The sequence below is a fragment of the Stegastes partitus genome, unplaced genomic scaffold (genome assembly GCF_000690725.1).
Source record: "Stegastes partitus isolate 25-593 unplaced genomic scaffold, Stegastes_partitus-1.0.2 Scaffold894, whole genome shotgun sequence".
In the NCBI taxonomy this organism is placed as follows: Eukaryota; Metazoa; Chordata; class Actinopteri; family Pomacentridae; genus Stegastes; species Stegastes partitus.
This window is the reverse complement of record NW_007578625.1, coordinates 181,766-207,005: the sequence shown is the minus strand read 5'-3', so window position 1 is coordinate 207,005 and position 25,240 is coordinate 181,766. Positions and strand designations below refer to the sequence as shown.

The 25,240-nt window shown below is 41.6% G+C and overlaps 2 protein-coding genes and 2 long non-coding RNA genes across 4 annotated transcripts in view; 3 read left to right on the top strand and 1 right to left on the bottom strand.

Moving 5' to 3' along the window:
- The window catches only part of pwp2h (PWP2 small subunit processome component), a 10,801-nt gene extending 2,784 nt beyond the window's left edge, over positions 1-8,017 (top strand). The window contains exons 7-21 of the mRNA XM_008293548.1: positions 365-606; positions 692-835; positions 919-989; positions 1,063-1,199; positions 1,591-1,739; positions 2,182-2,329; positions 3,334-3,484; positions 4,552-4,732; positions 4,832-4,979; positions 5,153-5,261; positions 5,614-5,679; positions 6,048-6,266; positions 6,348-6,498; positions 7,094-7,168; positions 7,746-8,017. Coding sequence (XP_008291770.1) covers positions 365-606; positions 692-835; positions 919-989; positions 1,063-1,199; positions 1,591-1,739; positions 2,182-2,329; positions 3,334-3,484; positions 4,552-4,732; positions 4,832-4,979; positions 5,153-5,261; positions 5,614-5,679; positions 6,048-6,266; positions 6,348-6,498; positions 7,094-7,168; positions 7,746-7,911 — 2,157 coding nt within the window. The 3' untranslated portion in view covers positions 7,912-8,017. The remainder of the gene's footprint in view (positions 1-364; positions 607-691; positions 836-918; positions 990-1,062; positions 1,200-1,590; positions 1,740-2,181; positions 2,330-3,333; positions 3,485-4,551; positions 4,733-4,831; positions 4,980-5,152; positions 5,262-5,613; positions 5,680-6,047; positions 6,267-6,347; positions 6,499-7,093; positions 7,169-7,745) is intronic.
- A 1,196-nt stretch (positions 8,018-9,213) lies between these two features.
- On the top strand, positions 9,214-18,578 carry eed (embryonic ectoderm development). The gene is made up of 12 exons (XM_008293547.1): positions 9,214-9,339; positions 10,884-11,036; positions 11,337-11,429; positions 11,843-11,908; positions 12,829-12,954; positions 13,442-13,523; positions 14,079-14,170; positions 15,844-15,977; positions 16,070-16,175; positions 16,394-16,552; positions 16,664-16,737; positions 17,633-18,578. The coding sequence occupies exons 1-12, from the start codon at positions 9,220-9,222 to the stop codon at positions 17,757-17,759; spliced, it is 1,332 nt and encodes a 443-aa protein (XP_008291769.1). The 5' UTR covers positions 9,214-9,219; the 3' UTR covers positions 17,760-18,578.
- A 3,789-nt stretch (positions 18,579-22,367) lies between these two features.
- LOC103365963 (uncharacterized) overlaps positions 22,368-25,240 on the top strand; it is a 6,628-nt gene continuing 3,755 nt past the window's right edge. The window contains exon 1 of the long non-coding RNA XR_520644.1: positions 22,368-22,518. This is a non-coding gene — a long non-coding RNA (uncharacterized LOC103365963). The remainder of the gene's footprint in view (positions 22,519-25,240) is intronic.
- Positions 22,439-23,290, bottom strand: LOC103365962 (uncharacterized). Its single transcript, XR_520643.1, has 2 exons — positions 23,261-23,290; positions 22,439-22,559 (listed from the first exon to the last, which is right to left on the bottom strand). It is a non-coding gene; the product is annotated as an uncharacterized LOC103365962 (long non-coding RNA).

Sequence of the window (25,240 nt, the reverse complement as noted above, 5' to 3'; positions counted from 1 at the left end):
CACAAAACAATCATAAAGAGCCACAAAACAAACTCAAATAGATACAAAACATTCACAAAGCAACACAAAACAACAAAAACGTGACCTAAAATGACCCCAAAAAGACCAAAGAACCACAAAGAGATGCAAAATGATCACAAACTGACGTAAAACAACCACAAAGAGACACAAAACCATTGAAAAACTGAGATAAAACAACGTTAGAGACACAAATAACTGCAGACAGAAAGAAAAGAACAGCTATAGAAACTCAAAATGACCACTTCGTCCATGTCCATGTTGTTCGCTTCAATGTTCACATAAACTAGACTGAAAGTGAAAGCCAGTTTTTGTGAGTTCACCGCTGCTGGTTGTGTTTGTGCAGCTGTACACGGTGAGCCAGGACGGGACGCTGTGCGTCTGGGAGAGCGACACCGAGCCGGACGGACTGGTCCTGAAGAAGAACCAGGACAAACCGAAGCCCTCGAGGCCGGAGGACGAAGAGGAGGACGAGGAAGAGGAGGGAAGCAGGGTGGAGGGAGAGGAGGGCGAGGTGATCAGAGGGAAGGTGAAAACCGCCAAAGAGAAGGAGAAAACCAAGAACGTCCGATACAAGCAGATCAGCAAGTAATGACCCTTCTTCTTCAGCTGCTTCTTAATACACACTCTGACGTCATTGGTTGGATTTAATCTGTAAATGTAACCCCTGTAGACATTTCTTCAACAAAGAGGGCGACTTTAACAACTTGACCGCTGCCACCTACCACAAGCCGACTCACATCCTGGTCACGGGGTTCGCCTCCGGGATATTCCACCTGCACGAACTGCCCGAGTTCAACCTCATTCACTCGCTGAGGTGAGAGAAAAGTTTGACTTATGGAGCAGTGCTTTTAGGACAAACGATGGGATTGTTTTCAGTTTTTTTTGTTCCTCCTGCAGCATTTCAGACCAGAGGATCGCGTCAGTGGCTGTGAACTGCTCTGGAGACTGGATCGGCTTCGGATGCTCTCGTAAGGGTTTCTTACTTCTTTGTGATAATGCAGTTGAGTAAAAAGTGTGCGCTGATTGCAGGGTTTGTTTCAGGGATGGGTCAGCTGCTGGTGTGGGAGTGGCAGAGCGAGTCGTACGTCTTTAAACAGCAGGGACACTTCAACAACATGGCGTCGCTGGCTTACTCTCCGGACGGACAGCACATCGTGACAGGAGGGGACGACGGGAAGGTGAGTGTTTGGTGGGCAGGTGTGGAAGTCGGCGTTGAGTAATAATATCTTGGGCTTGAACAACTTGCATTGATTGGATTAATCAGGGGGCTGCAGGGTGGTTCAGTGGTTAGCACTGTTGCCTCGCAGTTACAAGGTCGCCGGTTCGCATACTATTGAGGACACCTGGGATCTTTCTGTGTGGAGTTTACATGTTCTCCTCGAATGTGAGTGTGCTTGGTTGTCTGTCTCTAAGTGCAGCCCTGTGATAGACTGGTGACCTGTCCAGGGTGTCCTCTGTCTTCACCCTGAGTCAGCTGGGATAGACTCCAGCCCCCCATGACCCTAGTGAGGATTAATTAGATAATGGATGGATTAATCAGAAGTAAAGCTGTTGTTTAATTTCCTGCAGGTTAAAGTGTGGAACACCAACAGCGGCCTTTGTTTCGTCACCTTCACCGAACACACCAGCAGTGTCACCAACGTCACCTTCACCTCCAGCGGCTTCGTCATCGTCAGCGCCTCTCTGGACGGGACGGTCCGAGCGTTCGACCTGCACAGGTGAGCTGACAGTGTACTCTGCTCAGTTGTCAATCAACAATCAAATAGTCCTCGTAAGAATTAAAAACAGTTGCCTAAGTGATAATAAGTCTACTTTCCAACAAGGGCATGGCAAACATTGGTAGCTTAATTATTTAGGTGTGAAATCAGAAGTCATTCACCACCACAGAGTTTTTGTCGTGGTTCCCATTGTTAGCTGAACCCCTACAAAGCTCTCTGGCTGACAACATGAGCAACATAGTCAAAGTGACGCCTCCTCTGATCGCTACAGTAAAAACAGTAAGAGGCTCCTCCTGGTGGAACAACCAGGTACTACAGCTAATCTGCAACACGGTTTCTGACATGCATTACCTTCTTCTTCTGCCTTATCGATTTGTACGTTTTTAATCGGACACAGACCCCCGCTGAGCACAAACGGATACGATGGTGTTTGAACTTGCAGGTATCGAAACTTCAGGACGTTCACGTCGCCTCGGCCCGCGCAGTTCTCCTCCCTCGCAGTAGACGTCAGTGGAGAGCTGGTGAGCGCTGGAGCTCAGGACTCCTTTGAGATCTTCCTCTGGTCCATGCAGACCGGCAGGCTGCTGGAGGTGGGTGCTTATTCACCGTTATACATGCTTTCATTATGCCTCAAGAAGCTAATTACTGATATTGACATTTAACTTGGTGCCACAAGGGTCAGTCGGTGTCGTTTCAGATTGCTGTGTTGCTGCAAAGTCTCAGATTTTAGTCAGAGTTTATGTATTTGTTAAATCTAGTGAATTATTTTGGCAACATTTTAAGAATTTCGTATGTTTTCAGACCTGGGAATTTTTTTATTTTGCCCTCAAATAATACCGAAGAAGTCATTTTAATGGTTCATTATCTCCATGACATTCGCTCTTTGGTCTCATGTGTTGGTACATTCCAACATGAAGACAACGTGGAAGCAGCTTGTAACTTTGCACATGTAATGACAATAAAAAGACTTGGATGCACACCGATTTTTGTGCTCCTACCAATGAGTCAGCACTTTGTCAGAATAGGAACTTTCTCGGTCCCCACATCCAGCCTTACGTGAAAATGTTGGACTTTTATCCATTTTCAACGACCAACAATAAAAAAATGCATCCTCTGCTGGAGCCATTTGGATCTGCTGGAAACTATTCTGTCTCTGTCCCCACCAGATTTCCCAGCTTCTGGAGATATGAAACCCTTTCTGGTCAAGATGTTTTCTTTTTTTTGGCTTTACTTGTTTTATTACTGACCCTTGAAAATGGACATATGTGCAAAATCTTTTAAACCAGGGTGGGAGAAAATGCAACATGTTTAAATGTGGGACCCAGAAAGTTCCTGATAGTCTTTAGCTGACATTTCACCAACTTTTTTAAGGCCTCTAACATCAGTAGAAGTTGATCTGTGGAAAATACGACAAGACAAGGTTCAGATTTTTTGATAATTTGGCAAAATGGTGACGTGGACTCATTGGTAGGAAACGAAAACTTTTTTCAAATAACTTTATTTTAAATCTGAGACGTTGCAGCAACATAATCGCTGGTTTCTGAGTTGCCTCGGCCTGACTGTCCGTCTGCTGGTTCCTCTCTGTGATCGGCAGGTTCTGGGCGGTCATGAGGGTCCAGTCAGCTGCTTGTGTTTCAGTCCGGTTCAGTCCATCCTGGCCAGCGTGTCGTGGGACCGAACCGTTCGACTGTGGGACATGTTGGACAGCTGGCAGGTCAAAGAGACTCTTCCCCTCACATCCGATGGTAAAAACTTGATTTCACTGTCATCTGTTACTGTGGCTGTTTTTGATGCTGCCAGCAGGAGGCAGCAGAATTCTACATTCGAGTCATTTTCACTCACTGTGGCTCATTTTTCACAACAATATAAAGTCCTGCACCTCTGTGGAAACAGAACAACCGTGGATAGAAGGAGAGATAACTCAGGAATGTCTTCTGAGCAGCATGACACAGTTAGAACGACAGAAAACATGAAAAAACAAAAAAAAAGTTGGAATTTTGTTGATTATTTATTTTGCAGTAATTAGAAAAAAAAAATGGAATCAAGTAGTGGAGAAAAACCTCATGGCTCCACATACTGTAGATATTTTATGATTTCCATGTTTGTTTTCTGTCTGCTCTGTGTAAACACATCCGGGAGTTCAGCTGAAAAGTCCCAACATTTTTATTACTTGACTGCTGATCTGTGCTGCGTTAGTGATGGCTTCACAGTTGTGCTGGGAAACGCACAATGTTCAGGTTTTTACACATTCTGGTTGGAGTAAATGCTTTAGTTTTGGAAAGTTTTGAAATAAGACATGTAGAATAAAGACATTTTTTTAAAAATTATTATTTGTTTTTTGGGCTTTTTTGCCTTTATTTAGAGCAGATAGACAGGAAAGGGGGGAGAAGAGTGGGAAGAGACTTGCAGCAAAAGGTCGTGAGTGGGAGTCGAACCAACAACTCGATAACCCCGTTCATGGGTCGCCCGCTCAACTAGGTGAGCTATAGGGGTGCCCTAGAATAAAGAGGTTTAATGAAATATCACAATTTGAAGCTTAGATTTGGTAAATTTTCATGACAGAACCACACGTCACAGTTCTGAGAGGTCAGAATCAAAGGATTATCTCTGTTTTTACCATTTTGAGGCTCTGATAAAAGGTGCCATTTTGATTTTTTTTAAAGGAAGAAATACTTGATGCTGGGTTTTAGGGTTCAGAGGTTTAAACATTTTATTTTTAAAGAATGCAGTCAAAACAAGCATTAGTTAAAAACCCCATCAGAGTGTTTAAACTCCTGCCGATCTCACTGCGTCTGTGTGTTTCGCTCCTCAGGCTTGTCGGTGTCGTACCGTCCTGACGGTCAGGAGTTGGCCGTGGCCACTCTGAACGGTGAGATCTCTTTCTGGAACCCTCACACGGCGGCACAAACCGGCTCCGTGGCCGGACGCCACGACCTGGAGATGGGCCGCAAAGAGACGGACAAAGTCACCGCCAAGCAGACGGCCAAGGGCAAGTGAGTGACCAGGAGGACGCCTCTGTTTGTTTGTTTCCACTTGGTTTAAATCAGCGCGTTTCGCTTGAGGAGTTTCGACTGAGGCGCTTTCTCTTTCAGGTCTTTCACGTCGCTGTGCTACTCCGCGGACGGTGAGTCCATCTTAGCGGGAGGACAGTCCAAGTTCGTCTGCATCTACAACGTGAAGGAGCAGATGCTGATGAAGAAGTTTGAGATCTCCTGCAACCTGTCGTTTGATGCCATGGAGGTACGAGCGCTCACCCAGCGCTGAAACTGCTCATGTAGCTGCTGGTAGAGATACAGAACAAAGTAAAACACAATTACGAGAAGATATTGGAGTCACGTGTATCAGAGAAAATCCTCCTCTGAGTCAAAGGCAGGTTGTCTTTATCGAGATTCTCCCTCTCGCTTCACCTTCAGGAGTTCCTGGACAGACGGAAGATGACGGAGTTCGGCAGCTTGGCTCTGGTGGACGACGGAGCCGGAGACGGAGACGGAGTCAACATCAGCCTCCCCGGAGTCAGGAAAGGTACGACCGTCACCCAAACACTCCACCAGTTAACAGCCTGAACCACAAGACGTATTATACCAAATATATGCCACCAGATGTGAAGGAAAGATGCACAAGTGATGGAGAATGATGGCTGCACATGTATATTACCACAGTATGTTGATTTGTAAGTGAAATAAGGCCTTTTGAATGAATATTTTTGGTGATTTTAGCCCATTTATTCAAACATTATGTGAGTTTGTTTGTGTTTATTTTCAACAAACCAGTAACTGAAGTTGCTCGTGTTGTTGTTTGATATCTGTGGGTCATTTTTTCTGACTCCCTGATGTTTTTGCTCGACTAACCTGCAGTTTTTTTCTCTTTCTTAAAGGTGACATGAGTTCTCGTCACTTCAAGCCGGAGATCAGAGTCAGCTCGCTGCGATTCTCTCCTACCGGTAAGTGACACAGCTGAGAAAGTAGCATTTGGTTCTGCTGAGGTTTTGACGTTTCCAAAGTTTGTGAGCAAAAATCTGAATCAGTTTTGTTGCCAAGTAGGTTTTCACATAAAAGAAGTTTGATCTGGTGCATTACAGTGAACACGGACATGTGGGGATATTTTTAAGAGGGTAAAAAGAAAGTGATTTTAAGTAAGAAGAAATAAATATTTACAATGTGCAGAAATGTGCAAATGTACATAAACAACTTGAGATTTGCAGAAAGCTGTGCGTTAATGTGAGAAATAAGATAAAAACGTTCATAATTATAAAACTAATCGTCTTTAAACATGTGAATAAGCATCCTACGTGCTTCTGTCTGCTGCCAGGTCGCAGCTGGGCGGCCACCACCACCGAGGGCCTGCTGGTTTACTCCCTGGACGGATCCCTTGTCTTCGACCCCTACGACCTCGACCTGGACGTGACGCCGGCGAGCATCAGGAAGCAGCTGCGCCTCCAGGACTGGGCGTCGGCCATAGTCCTGGCGTTCAGGCTCAACGAAAAAGCCCTGAAGCAGGAGGTGCTGGAAACGGTGCCGCATGAGCAGAGTGAGTCAGTTTCAAATGAAACCGTTTGTCACCTTTTAATAAATCTGAAAGCGGCCGAGTGACGTGTGTTTTGCTGTTCAGTCCCGGTGGTCTGCAGCTCTCTGCCCGACATTTACGTGGAGAAGCTGCTGGGCTTCGTGGCCGCCTGTCTGGAGAAGTCGGGTCATTTGCAGTTCTACATGACGTGGGCGCAAAATCTGCTCATGCTGCACGGACAGAAGCTGAAGAACAGGTCAGGACGACTGGTTTCATGAGCTCGTTTTAAATTATAACACAATTCTACATCAGCTGGTCCTCTGAACTCTTGTTCCTGTCATGTTTTTACTCACTGTGGGCTCATTTTTCACTGCAAATATAAAGTCATGCACCTCTATGGAAACAGAACAACCAGGACTAGAAGTAGCAAGAACTGTGCAGGATGACACAGTTAGACTGACAGAAATCATCAAAAAGAAAAAGCAGGATTTGAATTTCTTAATTAATAAAAATTGGACAGGAAATGGAATCAACATGTACAACATTTTTCCGAGTGCCTGCAGGTGTTACCATCAGTGGATAAACAGTGGCTCTATAATAAATAGTAAAGATATTTAGCTACTTACATTATGAATTTGTTTTCCTACTTGCCTCCTCTCTGCTCTGTGGAGTTTCTGGCTGGTAATCGTGTCGTTTTGACGTTTTAGCAAGACTTCCCAATTGATGAGTTTGGAAGTTCAGGGGATTAAAAGTAGAGCAAAACAAACAGCATTTCTTTGGTGTTTACTGGATGTAAAACTAACATTTTAATACATCCTCTCTGACTGTACTTGATGTCCTTTGGCGATCAGGTCGGGAGCCATCCTGCCCACGCTGCAGGCGCTGCAGAAGAGCATCCAGAGACACTTCGACAGTCTGTCCAAACTGTAAGTCTCAGCGTTTAACAGTCTCAAACTCAACAGGGTTAATAATCACAAAAATACACCGAAGTTATGCAGTTTCTGTTCCTTGGATGTCTTCTGAGCCCCAAAATCCAAAATGGGGCAAAAGAAAAAGTCTAATTGTGCTTTTACTGTGATGTTTTTTTATGCTCCAGTTCAATATATATTCAGATTTAAAACGTGATGGAGCTGCTCTATCTTCTAGTGCAAGAATATGAGGTTAAGATTTAAATTGCTTCCAAGGTGTATTTATGACATTTTTAAAATGAGCATAATTGTGTCAAGTTTAAAAAAAAAGTAAAAAAAAGTAATGATAATTAAAATTAAAATAATAAGAACATAAAGGCAACATTCTGTGAACAGTGTTGCAACAGATCAATGGCTCAGGAGCAGCAGCTACATTTTGCACATTCTGCATTTAAGTTTCAGTCATTTTGTGTAACTTACACACTAAACTGCAGCCTTTGCCGTTTGTTAATTACATTGTTTTAAACTGAGATTTGAAATCGATTGCTCTCCTTGCACCCAAATTCAGATCTCTGATTGTGTTTTCTCTGCACAGCTGCGACTTCAACATGTACAACATTCGCTATGCGGCGGCTCTGTCCAAGCAGAGAGGTGTGAAGAGGCCAGCTGAGGAGGAGCAGCAGGAGGACGAGGAGGAGGATGAAGAGCAGTCTGAGGAGATGAGCGAAGCCTCTTTGGAGGATGCAGAGATGATGCTGTAGTCCTGAACAACAAGGCCGACATCACTGCAAACATTGGACTGTAAACAGATTTGTGTACTTTATGATTGTAAACTGTTTTTTTTAATTAAATTCATGTGTAAATGTTCTTGGCTTTCTGTTTGCAGTTTGGTTAAATGTCCTCACGGAGCTGCCAGCATGTAGAACCACATTCAGCCGGCAGAGAGCTGAACAAGCTGATAAATGAAGTCAACACAGGAGATACTGTTTCTTAACATTTGCACCTTTAATACTTTTCCAAATGGGACAGAAATCTATCATCATCATCATTGTTCTACTTCAAGTTTTAATATTTAGTTTTGCAATCATCGTTAAAATATAAAAATCTAATAAAAGAAACATGACACAAAGCTACAAGCTAAATTGAATCACCTCCCAGCTATCATAATTTTTCTAAGATGAGCAGTCAAGTATTTTCTCTCATGAACAATCAAAAGCAAACACTTTTAAGAACACAATAGTAAACAATTAGGCCCAAAAGTTAATACAGCAAAAGTGAATCCACCTCTGAGCACTGAAACTAAACTCTGTTTTTTTCATTGACCTGAATGCATGAACATGGTTCTCAAGTGAGCTGTGAACAGCAGAACTTCTACAGTTTTGGACCTGTGGGCCGTGTCTATTTGCATGTATGCATCATGGCGTTTTAACACAAAAAATCCAGATAAAACTTTGATAAGAACATGAAACCTGATGAATGTTTGGAGCTCAGATAGAGTCCAGCAGGGCTAGGACCAGGACCTCCTCGGTGAATGCAGAGTCCTGACAGTGAAGCATGAAGGTGGTGATGATACGAGGCTGCATGATTCCAAAAGGTGAGATGACATTTATAGATGAATGTCTGGAAATAAACCAAAATACTGGCTGATAACACTATACCTGGTCTGCAGAAGCTTGAATATTCCAGCTTTAAAACCATCCAAAGCAATGAAAAGTCTCTAAAGTAGAGAAAATTGCAGCCTGGACAAGTATGTGGCCTGACTTGAACACAAAAGAACACATTTGGGTTGTTTTAAAGAGAAAGAGCAACACAATCCCTTCAGCACTGATGTGTTGAGTTCCTATTGCAGGGCTTGAATTTTTAATATAGTGAATCTAATGTGTTAGTTTTAAATTATCATATTAGTGCAAATATCCTACTGTTTAACACAGAAGTAATCTGATATAATTTAGACTTAATTAACATGTAAATGTTTGGTATTTTTCCAGTTTAAGGCCAAAGTCTGTAGAAACTCAAACTCCCGGCAGCACTTGCGGCGGCGGAGCGGAAGAGGCGGAGTCTGATCCAAAATGAGGGAAAATAAGAACATGTCCGAGTCCCCGTCTCAAGCGGGAAAAGAAATACCGGCGAAAAAACAGAAACTGAGCAGTGACGAGAACAGTAATCCCGATTTATCAGGAGACGAGAATGTAAGCAGCCGAACCGAGTCGTTTGTTCCACGATAAATTGCTCAAACTGCGATTCCGGCGAGTTAGCTTCGAGCTAAAGTAGCCGAGCGGCTAAAGCTGTTAGCTAGCAGCTTTGTCCCTCCACACCGGCTGGACTCAAACAGCTGGAACTATGGTGGTACCAGCTATAAACCAGTTTGTTATCTCTAAAATATACTACACAGAGGGCTGCATATGTTACGTTTTATTTGCACACACAAATGCTGTTTTATTTGCTCTCAGACTGCAGTCAATCACGTGAAAACTTAAGCTAGCTGTAGCAGTAGCAGCTAATAATAAGGGCTACTGGTACTTGAAATGTCAGTTATAGTTAACTGAGCTGGTGAATTAAGGTTACAGGGAGTGTCATTAGCTTGACAGACATGTAAACTGTGGTTAATGAAAGATGTCTTCCTCTTGTTAGCATGGAAGCCAAGTCATAGCCATCTTTGTCTCCAGCTTATTCTGTTTACCTCAAACTTTGAGGTTAAACGTGTGCTAGAATAAAATGCTTCAGAGTTGTAGTGGTGTCTACAGGCAGTGTTAACAGGGTGGCCAGAACAGTGTCACTGGAAATCTTTGTTAATCCTGAAGGAAATTCTTGTGCCAGATTCTGCAAAAATGACAATAATATCAGGGTAAATGCAAAGACATTCAAAATGACAGTAAGATAAAAGGTAAATACATTAGTGGAAATCGAAATAAATACGCTAAAAATAAAACTAGAAACGTGAGAATACAAGCTATTGTGCTTTCATTGTTATTTGACTGTTTTTTTTGTTGTATTTTGGTTTAATCTGAGAGGTCACGTTTTATATTGCATCCATTTGACCATCCATGTCCCAGCTACGAAAAAAACAGAATAAACAACATTAAAATATTTATATTTTTACAATAAAATAACATCCAGCTGTGATTGAGCTCAGGATTTAATCATGTGACACAGGATTTCCCTGCAGCTGTGACTTTGTCTGAGCTGAAGAACAGTTTGCAGCTTTATTTACTGCTCGATCCTGGCTGATTCTGTAATTAACAAAGTTATTGTTGTTTTGTCTCTCTCTGGAGACGCTCGTATGAATCCTGATGCTGCGGCTAGTTAATAAAGTCAGAGGTAATGATCCTGAACAGCTGGAAGCAACATGCTCAACTTTAGCAGCTGTTTTCACTTTTTTACTCTCTGAGATGTTCATGGACAGACCACACAGACAAATGTTGGTCATTTAATGCTGCATTCACTGAAACTTAGACATCAGAGTTTCATTGAATCACCTGTCATATCTGGGCTGTCTGCGACCAAAGCTGTTGCCCTTAATTTTAAAGTCTATAATGTGAAAGCAGCAGCAGCAGCATGTTTTGGGTAAATATATTGAGCTTAAACTCCGCAATAAAGTCACTAAAAGGAGCAGAAGCAGCTTTGTATAGATGTGTTATCGTGTTATAGCAGCTCCAGCCAGAAACCGTGAAGAAGTTATGAGTCTTCAGAGAGGATCTTGCAGAAAATAAATCCTGTCTTGTCGTATTTGTAGGACGATGCGGTCAGCGTTGAGAGCGGGACCAATGCAGAGCGCCCAGACACACCCACCAACACCGCCAACGCCCCGGGCAGGAAGAGCTGGGGCAAGGGCAAGTGGAAGTCCAAGAAGTGCAGATATTCTTTCAAATGTGTCAACAGCCTGAGGGTGAGTAAATCCACGTCCCTGAGCGGCGAGTCCAGGTTTTATCTGTTCTACTGATAAAACTAAATAAACAACCTAATATGAGCATAAATGGTCATCAGCACCACCATCCAGATTTGTGTTTATTACCTTCAAGCTTTTGTTTCTCATTGAGGTTTCATTGTTTTTGGATTTATTTGTTTTGTCGTTGTGTGTTTTTGTATCTTACTTGTTTTTGTTGCATTCTGCTTTAACTTTTATCTGTCAAAGCTCCTTAAAAGTCATAGTTTTTAATTATTCTATTATAAATTGTATATATCTTAGGAGGACCACGGCCAGCCGCTGTTTGGAGTCCAGTTTAATTGGCACAGCAAGGAGGGAGACCCGCTGGTATTTGCTACAGTCGGGAGTAACAGGGTACGTAAATATTCCTGTTGATGATGTCGATATTCAAACCTCCACTTTTATATATTTATTGTCCATGTTGCCAAAGTAATGTTGTGGGTCTGCAAAACATCAGCAAGGTCCAGTGTTTTCAGACACCAGACATCTTAGTTATGAATTTTTAATGAGTTAATCCTTCCATTAGTTCATTTCCTGCTGCTTGTCCAGGTTCAGGTTGTGTTAAATGATTTATTCATGTTAATATTAGGAATTGGAGCTGCAGCTGACATTTACTTTTGCTGTTGATTCATCGATTAATCCACACAAGATGTGAGACACTTTTGTCTGAAGTAGTCCTTAATTTTGCAGCGACGTGTCTAACCTTTTGTTTCTGGAACTTAACATCTTCTGTTTATTGATCCTCATCTAACGGTTTCCGTCAACAGGTAACTCTGTATGAATGTCACTCTCAGGGAGAAATCCGACTCTTGCAGTCTTACGTCGATGCCGATGTATCCTTTCACCTGCTTTGAATTACCTTTTCAACCAGCTTCTGTCTTGGTGTCATTTTCAGTTTTCATTCCACAAAACAAGCCGTGCCGCTCTGCTTCTGAATATCTGATAACTTCGATGACAGGAGACCAGCCGAGAAGTATTCCATTCCTCTTCACCTCAGCTAAACCCGAACAGGGAGGATTAAGATCAGGTCAAAGTTAAAACGTTTGCACCGTCTTGTTTCTGGGAATCGTTCGAGCCCTGCAGCAACAGATGAGCACTGAAGTACAATCGAGGGCAGCTGAGACGTGAGTGTCTTTGCAGGTTAGGATTACTGACGTGAAAACATGAACTCTTTCCCTTATCAGCCCCTGAGGAGACTCCAACAGTCGTAGTTGGCTTAGCTGAGCTGCTGGTAAACAGAAAGCAACTGTAAAAGAATAAATAAATAAAGCAGTGTATTGCAGGAAAGGAGGGAAATATTAGTTTAAACTTCCAAACCTCAAAATCTGCTGGGAGGTTTAAAAGGTATTTTAAAATCGTCTAATTTATATCATTTATCAGAGCAGGAAACTGTTTAAATGGATATAATTATTGGATTTTTAGCTTTAAATGTGTAACTGATCAGTAAAAGCACCTAAGTTTAAGCCGAAAACCATGATATTTGTTTTCGTGATATGTTTTTAATTCATTTTCCCCCCCAAATTTGTTAAATAAATTTGAAAGAAATTCAACTTTTTATTTTATTTTCTGATTTCTGTCATCACTCACTGTCATCCTGCACGTTTCTCTCTCCTTCTTCCTGGTCGCTCTGTTTCCACAGAGCTGCAGGACTTTATATTGCAGTGAAAAACGAGCCCACAGTGAGTAAACATACGACAGGAACAACCAAAAGGAGACTTCTGAGTTTGATTTCTTTAACTAAACGTAAAAAAAGGCAGACGAGAACTTCTACACGTGCGCCTGGACCTACGACACCAACACCAGCCATCCCCTGCTGGCCGTCGCCGGGTCCCGAGGCATCATCCGAGTGATCAACCACATCACAATGCAGTGCATCAAGGTAAGCCGTCCGTCGTCACTCAGGCTGCAACGGACGATCTTTGTCGTTGGTAATTAATCTGTGGATCCTCTGAAGTGGTGATTAAGTTGTTGTTTTCTCCAAAGACAGTAGGAGGAAAGAAACGAGAAAATACTCACATTGAAGAATCTGAAATCACAGAATTTATTTAATAGTTGAGAACTAATTGCTGAATTGTTGCAGCTTCACTTAAAATGTGTAAAAAATTAAAGTCATTCTTCTGCACTTCATTGTGGTCGTCGTTTCTATAAACCACATATGCTGTAAAAAAGTTCAGTCATCCAGGAAATGCTTTAATTAAAGGCTGAATGAATGAACTCGGCACTCGTAAGTAGTGAAAAAATGCATTTTAATAACTGTCTGATTCAAATCTACTGAGTAAAACTGATTCCCTGCAAAGTTCAATCCTTCTGGTTGTACTTCTGCTGCACAGAATGATTAAATCTCTCATTTTTTTCTTCCTGTCCAGCATTACGTCGGTCACGGGAACGCCATCAACGAGCTCAAGTTTCACCCGAGGGATCCGAATCTCCTCCTGTCTGTCAGCAAAGGTAAAATCAAACTCATAAAGGGATTGTTTTGCACTTAACTTTTGACACAGAAAAGCCAGAAAGAGGAAGAGCCTGTCACGTCATCTCTGATAGGGTGAATACAGCAGCACGTTTTCTTATTGCCGACCTTATCTCGACACTAAAACGAATCTCATCCAGGGTTTGTTGCCGCAGAAGTAGGTCACAGGAGGTCAGAGGAGGGACGGTTCAGGTTTTTATTACCATGTGATTGTCAGGTGGTTCCTTAATCTGAGATAAAGCAGACGGCAGCGGTTGCTCCTCTGATAAGGGTCATGTGAACGGCGGCCAAGTTTAATCTTTCATTTCATCGGGGGATTGTTTTCTTGGTCATTTTGGGTTTTTAAATTCAGACACCGCGTTTGCACCTCGCTGAAGAGCTTTCTCACGTTTGTACTTTTATCAGTGCAACTGGGGAATGAATTAGAACGTACAAGCAGCAACAGAACGAATCGGAGGGTTCTGCAATAATCCGTCCAGCAATACGTGATGTTTCCTTCGCTGCAGGGAAATAAAATGTCATGGTTGTTTCCTCAGATCACGCCCTGCGACTGTGGAACATTCAGACGGACACTTTGGTGGCCATATTTGGAGGAGTGGAAGGTCATCGAGATGAAGTCCTGAGCGCCGTGAGTTTCCTTAAATTACGCCCCATAAATAAAAAAACACATGAACACGTCTTTTGAGGCTTACAGGAGAATGTTTATGGCAGAAAGAGTTACAGGATAGTTCAGATTTCTATTCAGTGTGGTGTTTTTAACATAAATGTGGCTCGTTTGATTAATAACTCGGCCACAGATAGGCTCAGAAAAATCAAATTTTTCTTCAACATGTGCATCTAAACGCTCACCATTAGCCGTCACTTGTTTTGTCTTGTTGCTCCGGTTTAATGATGGAGCGATTGTTAGCTGCTGTGTCATGCTAACACTAAAATGGTGCATTTTAAAATATATATTATCACCATTAAGACAAGTGTTAGCCTCTAGGGTCAGCTGGATGTAACCAGATGGAAATGGTTCTGGTAGTTTATTGCTCAGTAAATGAACATAACAGAACGGTGACAATGCAGAAGAAGAGGGTGGATGTTGCTTCAAATCAAAAGAACCAAACGAAGGCTAACGGAGTGACGAATGCTGGCGAAAAGAAAACTAAACTCCTTAGTCACAATTAAAGCTGAAAGCAACGTCCACACATAACAAGAGAACCTAAAACAAACTGGTGCCTCAAAACACACAAGACACGAGAAACTTCTTCACCAAGTTGTGCAGCTGCTAACGGGAGTCATGGTCTCTACTAAGACTCCCACAGCGAGTTAACAGCTGCCAACAGACGTTACATGTCCACAAACACTAAAGACACAGAGCGAGAGGCACCACAGTGTTCACTCTGAATCCCAGCCAGCCCCGACTGAAAGGTTGGTTTTATAGCCAGGTGTGGTGATTGCTGAGGTGGAGGAGGAGTGGTGCTGGTCCTATCAGGTGTAACTGGAGGCGGGAAAGGCTGAAAGTAGGTCAGGAGCTCCAAGTTAATCATCGCTGATGTCTGGCAGGTGTGGTTCTGGAGCGCCGTCTTCACCGGCCGACTTCCCACACAGTGATCACCAGTCCACAGATCCTGCACCATGGGCTGTAACCACAAGTGTTCAGCTCTTTTTTAAAAAATCATAAGTATTAGTGTAAAATAAGATGGAGCTTCATTCATCCCGAAGGACATGTTGCCAGATATTGCTCAGAAAAACAGAATAAATGCAGTGCCTGATAGAAACGCAGTGAGATATAAATAGAACACATCAGTGGATTATAATGGAAGTAGCTCAAATAAGGCTGGAACAGAAAAGTGAGACGTAATACTGGCAGTGATATGAAGTAGTGAAGTAATACTGCACGTGAATAAGTCAGATATTACTGAATAACTAAATAAAAAGAATAATTCTCCTGATAAAACCTGGCACGCTTGAATAAAACATGTTAATTCAGTGTTGAGCCTGTGACCGTTGAGCTCGATTCAGTTCCTGAGACGAGGACTACGCCGTAAAATAAGACGTTTTTTCATTGGATTTTGCAGCAACATACGACATGGATCACTTCTTGGACCGTCTCGAGCTTCATGGCGGGTTTATTTCAGTTTGGTGGAGGTGAAACGACCCATTGAGACATGAAAACAGAAACAGCAGGTTGAAATAAACCAGAACTGTCCTTTACATTAAACCCTTTAATGAAACTACTTCATCGGGAGACACGGCAACAAAAAACTGGTGATAAAAAGATCAAACCAGCAGGTGTTCTTTATTTCCCTCCTGCAGGATTTCGACCTGCTGGGTGAGAAGATTATGTCGTGTGGGATGGACCACTCGCTAAAGCTTTGGAGAATCAATTCAGAGAGGATGCAGAAAGCCATCCGTGGGTCTTACGAGTACAACCCGTCCAAGACTAACAGGTGAAACACTCACTCATGTTCCCACTGGGCTTATTTTAATGTTTTGTCATTTCACTACAACGGCTTCACGAATAAAACCTTCTGTTCTTCAGGCCTTTCGTCTCACAGAAAATTCACTTCCCCGACTTCTCCACACGAGACATCCACAGAAACTACGTGGACTGTGTGCGGTGGCTCGGAGACCTCATTCTCTCTAAGGCAAGTGACAGAAAGATTTAAAACTTAATTTGCGATTAATTATACGTACTGAAATATGTATTTTTGGTGCTTAGATTCAAAATTCCAAACTGAATCTGTCAGTTTATCCAAAAAGTCTCATGAAATGGATTTAAAATGTAGTTTTGCTTCATTAAATGCACAACAAAGGAACCACGCAGACTGAAAAAAAACCTCTTTGCTGCTTTTTGTTGCTGCAGTCTTGTGAAAACGCCATCGTCTGCTGGAAACCAGGGAAGATGGAGGACGACATCGATCACATCAAACCTAACGAGTCGAATGTGACGATCCTGGGCCGCTTCGATTACAGCCAGTGTGACATCTGGTACATGCGCTTCTCCATGGACTTCTGGCAGAAGGTCAGAGACTTCATTAGTTTAAGCTGGTATTTAATGCCTTTATTTTGGCGAGATAACACAACACACGGATGTCTGTTGGTGACGTGTTTCTGCTGCGATGCTGCTCCACAGATGCTGGCTCTGGGGAACCAGGTGGGGAAACTCTACGTCTGGGACCTAGAGGTGGAAGATCCACATAAAGCAAAGTAAGTGGAGAGCAGCAGTAAACAGATCAACCAGACTTGAATCCACACCGAGGACAGAAATAACCCACTCCGATGTGTCCGGCTGGTTTGGATGTTGGTCCAAGCTTAGATATTTTTTATTTCTGCCATTTACATTAACAATAGTTTTACTTATTTTTTTTGTTCGTTGGAGGTTTTTTATTCCTGTCAACCCCCTTTTTTATTCCCGGAACTTCCGGTTTATTTCCCCATTTATTGGCAATTATTTTTTCTTTTGGGCGTTTTTTTGCTCCTGTTGCATTTTTTCTCCAAAAATAATTCTGAAAATGGATTTACTGATCACTTGTTGAGTCTGTTTTAGCTTTTTGCTGGGAAATATTTGATGTATTAAATATAAGACTCCAAAGAACACAATTTTATTTCAGGTGTTTTTCTTCCCTCATCATCTCATCAGTTTATTTGTGGTGATTCTGCTGATTAATTCCAGTTTGACACCTTTATTTAGGGACAAAAACCTGGATTTTGTGAATGTTTAATACCAGTTTGGCATCAAAGCAGGAGAAAAAGCATCCACTGAGAAGCAAACGCAGATAAAACGCTCAACAGTTTCACTTTTTGTGATGGAGGAGTGAGGCAGGAGGCTGGGATTTTAAGTTTTTAGCGTTTCCAGATCTTTGTGTTCCATCGATGAACTGTGTAAGTTACTAAAAACTCTAAAGCACTCACAAGTTGGTGGTTTTAGCTTCTGAACTGTGTGGATTTGCAGCATTTTGAGTGCTCAGACACAAAAACTTGACAGTTTTGTGGACAAAGTTGATCCAATAACATCATCAACCAACAGCTTAACGAGTTTAAAGAATAACTGTTCGGTTATTTATATAATTATCACCGGCTCGCTCTGCTTTTTTTTCTTCAGGTGCACCACGCTGACCCTCCCCAAATGCACGTCGGCGATCCGGCAAACCAGCTTCAGCCGCGACAGCAGCATTCTGATCGCGGTGTGCGACGACGCCTCCATCTGGCGTTGGGATCGACAACGCTGAGCGCAGTTCGGACTGAAGGCTCCTAGGTTTCTGTTGCTTCCCTCATCCCATAGAGCTGTTAAAAAACGTTGAACATTTAGCCTCACATGTGGTCCAATTATTCCGTTTTTTTTTTTCTCAAAATGAAAAAAACAACAACAATGAATTCCCACATTTTTATCCAACAAAAACTGGAATTTCTTTGTTTGGATAAAGTTTTGAGCCACAACAATTGTTAAAACATATTGCCCCAATGATGTAGATGAATGTATAAAATGATATTCCTCTGTGTGCCTTCTAGTTTCTATGCATTCATTGAAATAACACCACAGAGACGAGAGGGATTTAAACATCTTTATCGCTTGTTTTAAGAAAAATAAGTTCAGATTCATCGACAAAAATGACCAAATTTGGATTTTTTTTTTTTTGCAGTGTGCCCGTTTTATATGGCTTCGTACACAGAGTAAAATCACATCCTGTTTCTTACATTGATCCTTTTTAGTGCCCCCTTTGTTTGCTTTGATGCCACCTCCTCCCCCCCACAAACACACTTTCACTGTTGTTGCATAATTTATTGAGTTCCCTCAATAAAAAGTTTTTGTAAATATGTGCTCAAGAGTCAGTTTGTGTGCTAAAAATCTGACACTGGTTTGATGTTTAGCAGGATTTTTATGTTGTTTTTGTTGATCTCCAACACACAGAGAGAGAGAACAGCAAACTGGCTCTTATTTCAACAGTTTTGACTGAAGTCTCTTGTTAATAAAGAGGATGAGGGGGGTCTTTTTGTCTTTATGTACTTGGATTTATTTGGATTGAATAAAAGTTATTTTTCTAAAGAGATCACGCTTTTTTTCTGGCAAACTCAGCTGCAGTTTTATTGCTCTTTCGTAGACATTCGATCCAGTGGGTGCTGGTTTTTAAAAGGTTTTTTCATGTAGCAGTGTTGTGATCAGAAATGTAAAGTCAGAAGTTGTTCATGTTAAAAGTTTCACAAGGTGCAATTTTCATACATTATATTTTCTCCTCTGTATCTGGATGTAACATAAATCTCTACGCTGATGATAATCTACTGTATATTACAGTTGATGTCTAGTAAAATCACAGAAAAAATAATTTACATGTTAATTGTAAGGAAATAGTCCAAAACTGTTCAAGCTGCAGGCCATTGAAGTACATAGAAGGACACTTTTAATGACTTTTTCCATCATTTTTTAGCCTCATAACTTCACTGGTACAGCAGATAAACACGTGAAACCTTTGGGGCTGAAACACGTGTTAAGTTCTGTTTGAAACTGCGACCAGATCAGTTTTACATCAACTCCAGGTGTCACAATCTAAAGACTAAATCAGTTTTCTGTCATTTTAAGTATCACTATTACAGGTTATATCATAGTTTCAACAGTAAAACTGCAGCAGTTTAATGTCTGTGACACAAAGTCATTGAAACATTTATTGGTTCCCTGCATGTGTTTCTCATTTCTGATAATTTACTGTGAAAAACTTTAAAAAGGTCATTCTGGGTAAACTTTCAAGACTCATATCAGAAGTGTGATGGTGGCTGGTCAGAACACCTTATAGACAATAAAAGGATCATTTTACCCACATTTGATACCAGGATCATCCTCTAGACACGATTCACTCTGTGGCAAAATAAATCTCTACCTTACACATATTTTATCAGCCGCAAATTTAAAATGTGACAGAAAATATTCATGGTATGAAGGTAAAGCCTGACATGGCTTCATTACATATACTGAAGATAGTGTTCATAAAAATCATCAGATTCTGGGGAGATCTGTTGGGAATTATGTTCAGATTTGGTTGGTTTTATCTGCAGTGACCAACTTTACCAAACACTCAATGAATGCATTTCTGAGGAACTTGAAAATTCAGATTCACAACCTGCAGAACTCACAAACTGGACTCATGTTAGATTTTTAAGTTTGTGTTATTTTCCAGATGCCCTTCATTTGTTTTATTTATTTATTTATTTTTTTACTCTTCTATTCATATTTCCTTTTAATATTTTATTGTTTTCCTTTTTAAATTCCTGAATTCTCTCTGAGTTTAAACCAAGCTTGAGTTGAGTTCACTCTAACAGCCGTTGGAGAGGTTTTGCGCACTTTTACGCAGCGCCTTTGCGCCTCTTTGGGCCCTCTGTGCAGAGGTCATGTGGTGGGAGGTCTCGTCCAGCCTCCCTCCTTGACTCCCCCCGGACCAGCAGCCCTCCAGCCCCGCAGCTCAGCGCTCCAACATGACGTTTTGCCGCCGTGCGCACCGGCGCTGCGCTCCTCTTATCTCCCGGAACGAGCCGCTGCCCGCCGCGGACTTTTGCCCTCCCAGTGTGTCGGGTCCAGAGAGGACAAACGCTGCCGCAGCGGCTCCGACATGTTCTCGCCCAAGTCGCCCAAAAGCCCGTCCAGAAACGGGTCCAGATGTCGGTTCGGCGCCGCGGAGCAGATCCGTATGGTGGAGTGTCAGCCGGGCTGCAGCTGCGGGGTCCAGTCAGCGGGCTGCACCGGGAGGATCTGTGCGCCACCGGGGAAGGTAAGGCCCGCAAACAGCTGCGGAACATCTGCAGATGATCCTCCGTCTGCACACTGGCTGCTCAGTCCAGGGTTTTAGTTTTAAAGTGTGATTGTGAAAGTTTGGTCTTAACTCAGCAGAAGAAAGTAACTAAGTACATTTACTGAAGTACAACTGAGAAGTGACATTGAACCCTTTATTCCACTTATCAGATGGCGTTAGTCATGACATGAAAAGACAATTTTAGCACAAAAAAACATCTAAAACCTAACAAAATGTAATACTTTGAAGTAATTTAAACTGTCAAATGCCGGAATGAACTAATTTTGTCTCAGATCTCCTCAGAGTGAAGAAGAAATGTTTGTATATAAATAATAATAACAAAAAATGACCTAACTTGTGTCATCACATATTTTGACCGAGTCCACTGTATGAAACACTCTCTGCAGCACATGTAGCAGAGAACAGATCACAGCTGAGCAGATGGTGGTGCGGAGTCAAGTGGTGTCTTCACAGCAAGTTAACTTCTCAATATAACAGGACACTGGTCGATATATTGATTACAACTTTTGTTATTGCAACTTTTTACTTCCTAAAATCATCATCTGCCCCACAAATCCAGCTGAAGGTGGTTTCTTATCCTGTTTGCAGTTAAAAGTTTGACACAAGGATTAAACACAAGGATTATTTGTGAAGTACTCTGTAGTTTTACCTCTTTTTTGGGGAGTTTAAAGTGTTAGAATCTCCTGTTTCTGTCAGATCTGTTGAATTATTATTGCACTGGACAAAGAATAATTGTTCGAAAGTGAAACCCTTGGATGAACGTGCCCATTTGTCGTGTGTAACATCTATACTCTGGTTGCTAACGCAGGTTGAATGTGCTTATTGTTTGCGCTCTGGACAAAAGCCAGAGAGGTGTAATGCAATCACGCCAGTCATTCAGTGTGGTGTAATTAAACGCACACGGGTTTATCAACAGCAGCAGCAGCAGCTTTAAGTTGTGTCAGATTTAATTTCATGTCATCTAGCCAGCCACTTAATTCTTCTTTACATGACAGATAATGAATGTGTAAAAAAAAAAAACGTGCCCCTCTTAAATTACACATCTGATGCTTTTTTCTGTGACTTTGTGTTTCGTTGTCAATATTCTAAGCATCAGTTTAAGTAAAATAATAAATGTTCTGCTCATTAGAACAATAAGACATGTATTAAAAAGTTTAAATTCTAACAAAGCACCTGAGTTGAGTGTTTGCAGTGTCGCTTTTAATTATAATTGATGGAAAACCTCAGAATTAAATCAGATGCTGCATTCAGGGTGCAGCAATAATTCTGGACATTTGTGACCCTGCACCTTCCTTTTGTTTTCTCTTTATTTAAACCAATCGATGATGCTGGTGGAGGTGTTAACAGGTAGATTAGTTCAGTGCAGGGATCTGATTGGTGCAGCAGCCACCCAATCATTAATGCCTGTTTTTTCCATCTTCAGTATAAACACAACACATCCGGCAACACATTTACATGCAGCTGCTAAAAGAAAAGATAAGACGACGAGTGGTGAGAGCAGATAGTCACGATGCAGGTAGGCCGCAGATAGGTTCACTGTCAAATATTCCTTTTTAAATAGTATAAAAACAGGCTATAAAAACAAGCTATGCAGTAATTAGATTAAATAAATGTGAAAAGTTTTGGTGACATGCGCCATCTTTCCAAAAGACTATTTAATTTAGAGTTTAGTTGCTCATATTTCTTTTTAAAAATCTATATTTTCTGGCAATTTTGAGATTTTTAAACCCTTTAAAGCCACCGCAGTTTGAAACTTAACTTTTGAAAAGCCCAGAATTAGCCAAAAGCTAAAATATTCAATTATGCTACAGAAAGCTAAGCTACCTAGCTAAAAGCTAACTAGCCTAGCTTAACAGTCTAGCTTCTGAGTCTTGTGGATGTATTGTGATTTTATGGGGTTAAGCTGAGTTTGTTTTACCACATAAATGAACAGTAAACAAAGCTATCGTAACGAAACTATTTGTAAATGTGTGGAGAGTTGTGTGTCTGTAGTGAGATCGCGTACAAAGATCTTAATCGATGAAAAGTCTAAGCATTTGGCTACAAGTGCTGGAAATACAGACAAATCACCAGTTACAAGTCAAGCCTCACAACTGTCTGTTTTTTTAAAGACATGAATTTTGCTTCACTTCTGCCATGAGATTGGTATCTGTAACTTCAGGGTTTCTTTGCCCTGAGCTCAGGCTCACAGGCTCGTTCATTCTGGCTGCGTACCACTCTACTGCTCTGTACCTCCTGCAAGCCATCAGGTGGCGCTATCCTCCAGAGTCTTTGAGGGAATGCGACATTGTCTGGTTTGTGAACAAGGTAAATTGTGGATCAGGTGGTAGAGTGGATTGTCCTCCAATCGCAATGTTGGCGGTTCGATCCCCCGCCCCTCGACAGTCGAAGTGTCCTTGGGCAAGACACTGAACCTGAAGTTGCTCCCAATGGCAGGCAGCACCTTGCATGGCAGCTCTGTCACCACTGGTGTATGAATGGGTGATAAGTGCAGACCAATTAAATTTACTGAGTTTGTGGGTTATTGAGCAAAAACTTTCATGATGACTTGCAGGAGGCATAACTACCGAGGTGCAGAGCAGCAGAGCGGTAGCAGCCAGAATGAACAAACCTGTGAGCCTGAAGTTACAGATATGAATCTCTCACGGCAGAAGCTACGGGGTTATGATTGTAAAAGAACTATTTGTAAACATGTATGTAGAGTTGTGTGTCTGTATCTCAGTCTGTACATCTGTAGTGAGATTCGTCGACACAGACAAACCACCAGGTACAAAGTCAAGCAGGCCTCACAATTCTCTGTGTTTTTTTTAAACATGACTTTTGCTTCAATTCTGCTGTGAGAGATTCATATCTGTAACTTCAGGGTTTCTTTGCCCTGAGCTCAGGCTCACAGGTTTGTTCATTCTGGCTGCTACCGCTCTGCTGCTCTGTACCTCAGTAGTTATGCCTCCTGCAAGCCATCATAAAATTTTTTGCTCGGCGACCCACAAACTCAGCAAATTTAACTTGTTCACAAACCAGACAATGTTGTGTTTCCTCAAAGACTCTGGAGGACAGCGCCACCTGATGGCTTGCAGGAGGCATAACTACTGTCTGTATTTCCAGCAATTGTAGCCAAATGCTTAGACTTTTCATCTGTTAATATCTTTTAACACATTTACAGATCTTCGTACGCACTGACGATTCTTTTTACACATCGACTAATTGTCTACAAATGTTTTTACACATTGACAAATCTCACTAGATTGAGATACAGACACACAACTCTTCATACACATTTACAACTAGTCTTGCTACAATGATACCTCCATAAAAAGCCAAATTATCACCCGATACCACATTAACAAGAGCAACAACAGTAGCACTTCCCTAGCTAGCCAAAAACTGTTGCGCTAAAAGCTAACTAGCCTACCTTAGCAGACTAGCTTCTGACATGATTTGATGTGGTTAAGCTGCATTTATATAACTGTTTTGATGATTCAGTGTCTGTCTGGGTGTTTTACTGTATAAATTAACAGGAATAAAAGCTGAATTATTAAATTATATTATAGAAGGAAAAGTAGTACTTTAGTAGCTTGCTAACAACGAACTCGCTAAAAGCTGACTGTTCATATTTAGCAGCTGCTTCTGATGCTCTTGTGTATTTTGTTTTGTTTTTTTTATTTAATTTTTAACCTGATATTAAATTACAGCTTACATGGTACGTTTTATGCTCTTACATTCGAGTTTTCTGGTGTACACGAGTTGGGAAAAAGCTAAATAAAGCGAAAAGCCTACTTGCTAAATGCTAACAAACCTAGCTGAGCAGCTTCTGACTCTCTTGTGAGTTATGTTTTTAACCTCGTATGTAAATTACAGTTTTAATGATCTGATAATTCAGCTTGCTGTGCCACGTAAACACTAAATCTTTTTACACATTATGTTGTACAAGACAAACTAACAACACCAGACCTTCCAAAAGCTAGGTAACTAAACACTGACTAGCTACGTTATGCAGAAACGCTAATTAGCTTAAATAAATGTGAAAACTTTTGGTGACATGCACTGTCGTTCCAAAAAAAGAGAGATTTAGCAACAGGGTACGCATCTTTTATGGAAAAGTCTGTATATTGCAATCATTTTGAGACAAAAGACTATATTTAAACCCCTTTCCACTGCTTTTATTAACCCTAAAAATCCCAGAATTGTGCTGATATTTTAAAGAAAATGTTTAACAAGACAACAGCGGATTACACTTTCACACGTTTGTTGCTTTTTGTGGCTTGTAATTTAAAATTTGCAGGATACCGGGCGTAGTTTTGGTCAATAAGCGGCTTGTTTTGCATGTAGACTACTAGTAATCATCCACACTCTGCAGAGAGGAGTTAGTTATTGAGATGTGATTAAACCTGCATCCTGCATTCAGTAAGTTCCAGTTCAATAAAAGTTAGTTTGGCATCTAAAACATCTGGAACAACACTGACTTTACAAACACAGTCTGTCCTGAAAGCGCCACTGCAGACTGTAGTTTCCTGACAGAGTGAGATTTACTGGAGCGCTGCTGCACTTTGAACAGCAGTCAACAGTCCAGTGTTTGCTTTGCTCTGCTTTTACTGTAAAGCTGCAGTTGTGCTCTCTGCGGTGTATCTCATGGTTCAAGACAAATATTGAACATGACAGCGATTGTTTTTTCTGTGTATAATGAGGTGAAATACGGCCCCAGTGGCCTCATGGGTCTGGCCTACGGACAGGGGTTGTGGGTTTAAGTCCCATCTTGGGGATCCTGGTGCAGTGACTTCTGACTAGAACTTAGCTTGCTGTACACATACATACTTCAATTGGGCTTTACACACCAAACCAACAACACCAGACCTTCTAAAAGCTAGGTACTGATGCTGACTAGTTCACAATTATTTAGCCTCGTTTGGCTCTTC